The 8,721-nt window shown below is 51.1% G+C and overlaps 1 protein-coding gene across 1 annotated transcript; it reads right to left on the reverse strand.

Annotated features, from left to right (window-relative positions):
• Nucleotides 1–4,043: 4,043 nt before the first annotated feature.
• NEUROG1 (neurogenin 1) lies at nt 4,044–6,122 on the reverse strand. Its single transcript, XM_010807325.4, has one exon. The coding sequence runs from the start codon at nt 5,504–5,506 to the stop codon at nt 4,763–4,765; it is 744 nt and encodes a 247-aa protein (XP_010805627.1). The 5' UTR covers nt 5,507–6,122; the 3' UTR covers nt 4,044–4,762.
• Nucleotides 6,123–8,721: the final 2,599 nt, after the last annotated feature.

Consider the following 8,721-nt stretch of genomic DNA (forward strand, 5'->3'; position numbering starts at 1 on the left):
CCCCAGAAAGCAAAGCTTGTGGTCCATGATGCTTTTTCTTAGTTGTATTCCATTTTTGTTCCAAGAGGAACAATATAAGAAGCAGTAGAAATGCTGGAACCAGATTGTCTGAGTTCAAATTCCACCTTCATGACTTACTTCCAGCGTGCTCTTAGAACAGTTATTTGACTTCTCTGTGCCTCAGAGATAATGCTCTGCAAAACAGAGATAATGATATTATTAACCTCATGGGTTATGAGAATTAAATCATTAATACGTGTAGTGTGCTTGCAGGGGCTTCCCTGGTGGCTCTGAAGGTAAAGAATCTGCCAGCAATGCAGGAGACTCAGGTTTGATCCCTGGGTCAGCAAGATCCCTTGGAGAAAGGAATGGTTAACCACTCAAGTATTCTTGCCTAGAGAATGTGCGTAGAATACACAATAAGTGCTGTGTAAGTGTTAGCTGGTATGATGGGGTTAATGATGATGATGTCATTGAGAATATTGCCCTGGACATCATGGGCCCCGTCCCCCTACTCACGCCTCCCACCCATTATAAGCCTTCTCCGAGGCATTTCTCTTAGGCTTCTGAGACTGGAGAAGGTTACGGTTATCTTGGACAACAACTTGTCCTTACCTTATGGACACTGAAATTCCTCTTTCCATCTTTGCTTTGGTGCTAAAATGAGCATTTTCAGGCAAACTTAATCATTTGTAGAGGACTTTTTGGGGATGGTGTTCATCGTTTCTGACCCAAATCCTTGAAGTCATCCTTAATTTCTCTGTTTCATACCCGAAAACAAATCCTGTTGTTTTCTTCTTAAAAGTTGTCCTGGTTCTGGACCACCCTTAACCCCTTCCACCACCATAAATCTTTCTTCAGGACTCTTATGCAGGTGCTTAGTTGGGTCTCTGCTTCCATCTTGGCCCCTAAACTCTGCTATCTCTATAACAAGAAGTGTGGCCTTAACAGTTATAAGCAAATTCACAACACTCCTCTTCTTTCAACCCTGCAATTAACTTGAGAAAAAAAAAATCATGGTTTGTACTACCCCTGCCTGTCTCCGTGTTTCCCAGGTGGCTCAGTGGTAAAGAGCCTGCCTGACAATTCAGGAGATGCCAGTGATGCAGGTTTGATCCCTGGGCTTGGAAGATCCCCTAGAGGAGGAAATGGCAACCCACTCCAGTGTTCTTGCCTGAAAATTCCCATGGACAGACGAGCCTGGTGAGCCACAAATCCATGGGGTCGTCGCAAAGACTTGGACATGACTGAGCATGCATGCATGCACCTGTTTTGCCCCCCTCATGTCTTCTGCTGCATGTCAGCCTCCTCATTCCTCTACTACATGGTAGATAGCCAGAGTTTTCCCCTCTTGGCACCTTCTCCTTGGGATGCTTTCCTCCAGATACTATCAAGGCTTGTTCCTTCGCTCTGCATCTGAGCCTCTGCTCAAATGTCATCTCATCAAAAGCCTTTACATGGCTGTCTTTTCTAAGAGAACACCCTCCCTTCCACTGTAGCATTCCATATTCCTCTAATTTTATGTTATTTTTCTTCTCAACATTTACCGCCATCTGTCATAAGCTGATTTTTGTCTCTCCCCCATTAGTGTGTAAGTTTCTTTCTGGTGAGGGCTCTATCCTGGTTAGCCCAGTGCCTAGAATGGTGCTCAACACACAGGGCTTGATAGAATCATTAAAGAAATGACAGGCTAAGTGAATGCTTCATTTCACCATGTCATCCCCATTGTCCCTGACCTGGTTTCTCCAGAACGTGGAGGAAGAGTGTAAAAATACACATTACACCAGGACAGAAGCAAAGAGACAAACCCAAGTAGAATAAATAAGCTTTTCTAAGTGCTAGGTGATTCCTCAGTGGAAGATTCTGTTGAGGAAGTGAATCGTGGCTGTCAGTGAGATGTTCTTTGCTCTATAATGATTACAATACTCTAGTAACCTCAGCTGCCTTCACAGTGCCAGTGGATGACGACAGAATTTGCTGAAGGACAAAAAGAGGCCCCTGGGCTGGGGATAAGCATTTTTAAATCACCTCCCTTCTTTTCTCCTATTCGGGAGCTACAAGCCATACTTACAGGCTTGCTTCCATGGGAGAAAGAACAGTATAAACTGGCAGGGGTGGAGGCTCCCTCCATCAATCGATGCTGTTAAAGATGTTTTCTTTAGATGGAAGTTGCTCTGGGCCCTGTGCCTGGAGTTGTGTGCCTATTTTGGCAACAACATTGGGAATACAGTTTGCTCTTCTTGGGGGTAGTGGTGTTTCGCATTTTCAGTGCTGGCTGTAGGCAGTTGTAGGAGACAAAGCTCCTACTGCAGCTGTTGGCTCCAGGATGCCTGGGATGTGTGGGATGTTTGTCTGCTGGTGGTTTTCTCAAGACTTTGGGACAATGATAATATACATCAGACAGAATGCAGAATCTTCCTCTAGCCCAGACACTTGCACCAACACCATGCTGAGCAGTCTCTGTAGGGGACCTGCCTTCTTGCAGACCCGGCCTGAGCCCCTCAGAAAGCTGGAGAGAAGCACTTCCACACATCCTATGCACGGGAGAGCAGAAAATCTGACGCAGACCATTTGTGTTTTTCGCTATAGGAAAATGCAAAGCTGGTAGAGTGAATTAATTCTGAGACAGACAATAGAGCGGGGACCTGGGCAGGGTTATTCAGGAGATGCAACTTTTTCCTGGGAGCTTTTAGCAGAAGCCACTCTCTTCCAAGCTCTCACAACTTCCAAAGCTTTTCTTGGAAGACTCTTTGTCTCTGTTCTGAGGGCAGTCAGAGAGAGGAAGCATCCAACTTTCCAGAACCTTCCAAAAAGAAGCCTTTTTATCTGAAGTACATAGATGGACTTAGCAATGACTGCTGGGGACCCAGCATCTGACTCTGTAGGTCTAACTCATCAGGACCTGCGTGAGTAGGGTGACATTCCCACAAGGGGAAAATGCTATTAGTAGTCTTACTTCTAGACTCTGCTTCTATTCACGCCCTAAACAGATAAGATTTCTCTCATGCTATAGAATACTATTTTCCCAAACCCATTTCTACCACCTCTTTGTACATAATTATATTCATGAAAAGGGGCAATTCAATGAAAAAAAAAAATGGTCTTAATATTAAGTGGGGTAACTTATGAGCTGGGGGAATAGGCAGCAACTACATTTTAGGGACCATCTTTGTAATCATCCACATTCTGAGATTTAAAACAAAAGCCGCTATTGGCCAGGGCTGTCAGCTAATTGTTAGACAACGGACGAACACACCGCAGCCAGAAAAATCCCCACTGAGTTTGGATGGCTGATTTCTCTGGCAGCAAATGAAAGCTTTGGCTGTTGCCCCTGGCTAGCCAAGCAAGCCAGGCCTGAGTCCGCTGCATGCTCTCCTCTGTGGACACTGTGGGCACAGTGTGCGTGTGTGCGTGTGTGGTGCAGACACTCTCACAATTTTAGGCAGCTGCACACCCATCCAGGGACACCACACCAGCATAATTCATCCCACACCTCCCAGCCAGAGTGATCCCAGCCTCAATGAACAACAATTTGGAGGCATTGTTTACAAATCAATTTCCCCCTCTAAATAGGCTGTTATAAGAGTGGACCCTTCTGCTTGCCCAGCCTGGGCCCACCTGTCACTGGGACTTCCTAGCCAGTGGTCACACCGTATTGATCTTTTTAATCCCCTTTCTTTGAAACACAGAGCCAGCTGATGTGGAGCTCCTCAAAAGAAAGACTCTCCCACCGCCCCTACCTCTACAGGTAGCTGCATATCCGGGGCTAATTCTCCACTAAAAAGTCTTAATTGGCTTATGGGGAGCCTGAAAGATCTCCCTTGTGTTTACAAAGTGAAAGGAAATGATGGATCTCAGATGCCCTACTCTCACTTTATCCTTTTTTTTTTTTTTTTTTGGTGGCAATCAGGTGCATTTTATTTTTAATTGTTTCGAAAAAGGACTGGACTTTGGAAGTTGGGTGGGGATAGTGTTTCACTTTAGTGGTGGAGCAGCCAGGGGAAGGGAAGAAAAGCCCCAGAGACACCAACCACAGGCAAGAAACTTGGTGACTTATTACCTTTTTTATTTAGCTTTTATTTACACGAAACATCTGCAGTACAAAAATGTAAACTTTGATATCTCATAATAATAGAATAAACTCTTTATGCACAAAAATACATTTTCATATGAATGAAGCATCTTGAATAAATTAAAGTACTCTCCAGCCCAGTGCCTGAATAGCTACGCAAGAGTCTCGGGTTCTTCCTAGAGCGAGCCTGCAGTGGTGGGGGTCGGGATCCATAATGCATGAAGCCTACTCCTTGTCTCTCCTTTTTAAGCCTTTTCATTGTATTGTCAGCCGGCTCAAACCGAATTTTCATGCTCGTTTTTCTTCATTAGAGTTCTACAAATTGTAAAATTGACTTTTCACCTCGTCTTCAGGGACTGATGTGTCCCTTTTCTAAATCACACTGAAGTGGTGGCTGGGGTCAGCTCTGAGCCAGCCACAAAGGAGGTTTTGTGGAGTACAGAAAGTGCAAAAGGAAAGGCCGTCTAGGGGCGGGCGGGAGGGGCCCTGGGGCTGAGGGCTGGAGAAACAGACCAAGGGGCAGCGCTGCGAGGGTGCAGCGACCTAACAAGCGGCTCAGGTATCCCCTACCCATTTAAAGCTCCCGTTTCCTCGGTCTGCCTGGACTGGGCGGCCGGAGACCGCAGCTGGGTCCCCATCTACTGTCCGTCTCCTGGGGGAGGGGGAAGGTAACGGTATTCAAAAGGGGCCCTAGTGGTAAGGGATGAAACGGGGCGTCGTGTGGAGCAAGTCTTTGGGCAGGCCGGGGAAGGAGAAAAGAGGGTCGCCGGGGCCATAGGTGAAGTCTTCGGATGCGACGGGGCTACTGGGGTCAGAGAGTGGCGAGGCGGCAGCGGCGCAGGGGGAGGCGGCGGCACCGGAGGCCCAGGACTCCGCGTCGCTGGCGGGACTCGGGGGCCCGGGGAGGCAGGGTGCGCACTGTGGCGGCAGGAGGCGCTCGCGGGTACCGCCCCCGGGCAGCCCCTGGTCCGCCAGGCGCAGAGTCTCCGCCAGAGCCCAGATGTAGTTGTAGGCGAAGCGCAGCGTCTCAATCTTGGTGAGCTTGGTGTCGTCGGGGAAGGAGGGCAGCACGCTGCGCAGCGCATCCAGCGCCGCGTTCAAGTTGTGCATACGGTTTCGCTCGCGGTCGTTGGCCTTGACGCGTCGGCTCCTGCGCAGCGAGTGCAGCAGCGCCTCGGAGCGCACCCGTGCGCGGCCCCTGCGCCGCCGCCGCTCCTGCTCATCGTCTGGCGCGCGAGGAGTGTCGGGCGCCCCGGGAATCCCGGGTGCGCCCCTGCGGACCGTCACGGGCGGCCCCGTGGCGGACGCGGGCTGTTGGAGCCTGGCACAGTCCTCCTCGTCGGTGAGGAAGCCGGACAGGTCGCTAGTGCTGCTGCTGCTGCTGCTGCTAGCGCAGTCGAGGTCCGAAAGGCAGGTCTCTAGAGTGGCTGGCATCGTGGCGTTGTGCAGGACCGATGGACAGTTAAGAGGGCGCTTAGAGGGCAGGAGTCTGGGCTAAGGGCAAGGCCGCCGGGACGCACTTACGTTCGGAACGGCCCGGGTCTACTCTGTGCTGGCTGCGGGCGCCAAGGGCTGGAAGGGCTCAGGGCGCACCGGAAACTTGGCCTCAACTCCTCGCCTCGCCTGCAGGGGCCACGCTCCTGCCTGTCTCCCGAGTGATCTCGCCGGCGATCAGATCAGCTCGTGTGAGTACCGAGTGTGGCACACGACTGGCCTCAGGACCCCTTAAGTACTCGGTGCAACAATGGGCGCCCCCGCCCTCCCTAGCCACCTCCGCCCCCGAGGCAGCCCCCTTGAATGGAGCTTGGCGGCAGGTCAGCCCCGTGCGGCGCCCGGGTATTTGCATAATTTATGCTCGCAGGGGGCCACCCCGCCCCTCCCCCCTCCCGGAGCGTGCCCGTAATTACCGCGGGCCAATCGGCTGCGCCGTGCGGCCCCGAAGCTGTCTCCGGGCTAAGCTGGACTGGGCGGCTCCGGGCAGTGAAACGGAGGCGGGGGCAGCGGGCGATTAGCAGCCGAGGCACGCTCCTCCAGGGGCTGGCCAGGCGCCCCTCGCTGGGGTGGGCTGGGGAAGTGGGGCGCTGGCCGGAAAGTGTGGGCGGCGCACGAGTTGCAGAAATCTGGAGCCAGCTGGGACCCTGCGTTCGCTCCCTTTCAGGCTGCAGAGTGACTTCTTCGGGCTAGTGATTTAGCTTCACTTTCCCCATCTGTAAAATGGGGCACGAGCGTACTCTGTGAAGGATGATGTGAGATGATGTTCTTGGAACACTTGGTAGAGCGGTTTTGTAACCGAGCGGCGCCCAAAGAATGGTTTCGAAATACAGGCGCCCTAGGAACCCAGGCAAAACCCTATTTAAGAAAACCAGAGAGTGCCTGAGTGTGGCTCAAAGGGCAGAGGGCAGAGATAGGCACCTCTGATCTGTCCAGGTTGGTGAACCGGAGAATGACTCTATTGACCTTCACCCAGGGCAGTATGGGGCGCGCTCGTGGGGGAGCAATGAGAAAAGTAAAGGAATGGATGGTTTTCCCAAGTTGGGTGGCGTCTTGGCCCCCGCCCCCGTCCTCCCAATCCCCCAACTACCCTCCACACCACCTCCCCAACACTGTCTGAAGACTCAGAGTAACAGACGCATGCGGATCCCCTTGCCTCCAAGGAGCCCTCGCTGCCTCCCGGACCTCCCACCTTCACCCTTCTTTGTGCTATAACTTCTGGAAGGGTGTTTCCAGCCTCTGAGGCCCCCTCAGATTCCCAGTCAGGGAGGCTTCCACATGGCTTCAGCACCATCCTGATGACACCTCTAGGCCCCTGTATTTCCTTGAGACTGCTGTAATTATTTCCTTGAGACTAGGGGCTTTTAGAGTGGAGAAGGAAATGGCAACCCACTCCAGTGTTCTTGCCTGGAGAATCCCAGGGACGGGGGAGCCTGGTGGGCTGTCATCTCTGGGGTCGCACAGAGTCGGACACGACTGAAGTGACTTAGCAGCAGGGGCTTTTAGAACAACAGAGGTTTATTCTCTCACAGCTTAGGCGCCCTGAAGTCTGAAATTAAGGCATCAGCTGGGTTGGCTTGTTTTGCGGCCCCGAGGGAGAATCACTCAGAGCTTTGGGTGACTCCTGGCAACCCTTGGCATTTCTTGGCTTCTGTTTGCACCACTTCAGGTTATGCGTTTTGTCCTATCCTTCTGTGTTTTCTATCTAAGGTCATATCTCTATCCAGGATGATTTCTCCTTGAAATCTTTACCTTAATTCCAGCTGCAAAGACCTTTATTCCAAATAGGTTCACATTCTTAGGTTCTAGGCTGACATATCTTTTGTTGTTGTTCAGTTGCTAAGTTGTATCCGATCCTTTGTGACCCCATGGACTGCAGCACACCAGGCTTCCCTGTCCTTCACTAGCTCCCAGAATTTGTTCAAACTGACGTCCACTGAGTCGGTGAGGCCATCCAATCATCTCATCCGCTGTTGCCCCCTTCTCCTCCTGCCCTCAATCTTTTGGAGAGCCATTATTCAACATACTACAGTTTCTTTTTCAAATTCCTAGAAGAGAGAATCTGGTAAATGGGACAGAATAATTAGAGTGGCCGTTGGCATTTCTTGACTGCCTTGCACCTGAAGATCCTTCCTGTTGAGGAATTTGAATGCATGAGCACCTCTCTTCCTGGCAATTAGGGTGGGACCATGTGACTTAATGTGCATTGGTGGCTTCTCAGGTGGCTCAGTGATAAAGAATCCACCTGCCAATGCAGGAGACACAGGTTCAATCCCTGGGTTACGACATGACAACCCGCCTCAGTATTCTTGCCTGGGAAATCCCATGGACAGAGGATCCTGGCGGGCTACAGTCTGTGGGGTCGCAAAGAGTTGGACACGACTGAGCACACATGCACACACCAAACCAGTGTTCAAGGCTCACTCACCTGCTTATCCTGGAGGCTTATTTTATGTGACTTAACTGGGCTAATTGCATGCCCCACTTGGAACTTAGGCTCTGAGCTGGTGACAGTTCAGAGTACACCTGTATTGTAGCAGCAGCTTGGAAGAGCAGTGGCCAGTGGTGGCAGAGATGGCCAGGAACCAGTGGGTGTTCTGACCTAGCTTGTCCCTGAACCTTTTTAGCTATGGTTCTGCACCTGTCACCCCACCCCCATTTTCCAAGCCTGGTTCTCCAGTCTTCCCATTGATTGTATGAGAAACCTCATTGCAGACCTTTTCACAGTAGGGCTCTTTTGCTTGAATTGGTCAAGTGTGATGTCTGTGGTTTGCTAAATAAAGCACCAAGTTAAATGCTAAAGTTGCCAAAGCGTAGAGACTGAGGCAACCCATATACCATATTGCTTGCCTGTTCTGGGCCAAGCACTGTGCTAGACACTGGGGTGAGAGGGAGGGAAACCTGGCTGATGGGGGGCCAGGGGCTCTGAGTCTCATAAGCCTAGAGTTCAGTGTTGGCAGAAACCTTGGAGTTTATTCATCGATCTGCTGTACTGTGCATGTGGGAAACTGGGGCAGCAGATGGGGAGGTCTTATCGCCATGGATCCCAGGGAATCTGGTCGAGTTTGGACCAAATTCATAGGTCTTTTCAGCCCCCATTCCATGTTTTTCCACTGCAATTAATCAGTAAATACTCAATAAGCACCTACTGCATGCTG

Source organism: Bos taurus, chromosome 7 (genome assembly GCF_002263795.3).
Source record: "Bos taurus isolate L1 Dominette 01449 registration number 42190680 breed Hereford chromosome 7, ARS-UCD2.0, whole genome shotgun sequence".
Lineage (NCBI taxonomy): Eukaryota > Metazoa > Chordata > Mammalia > Artiodactyla > Bovidae > Bos > Bos taurus.

Bases quoted from the DNA above. Each gene is read 5' to 3' on its own strand.
- NEUROG1 (XM_010807325.4), bottom strand. From the start codon at position 5,506: ATGCCAGCCACTCTAGAGACCTGCCTTTCGGACCTCGACTGCGCTAGC.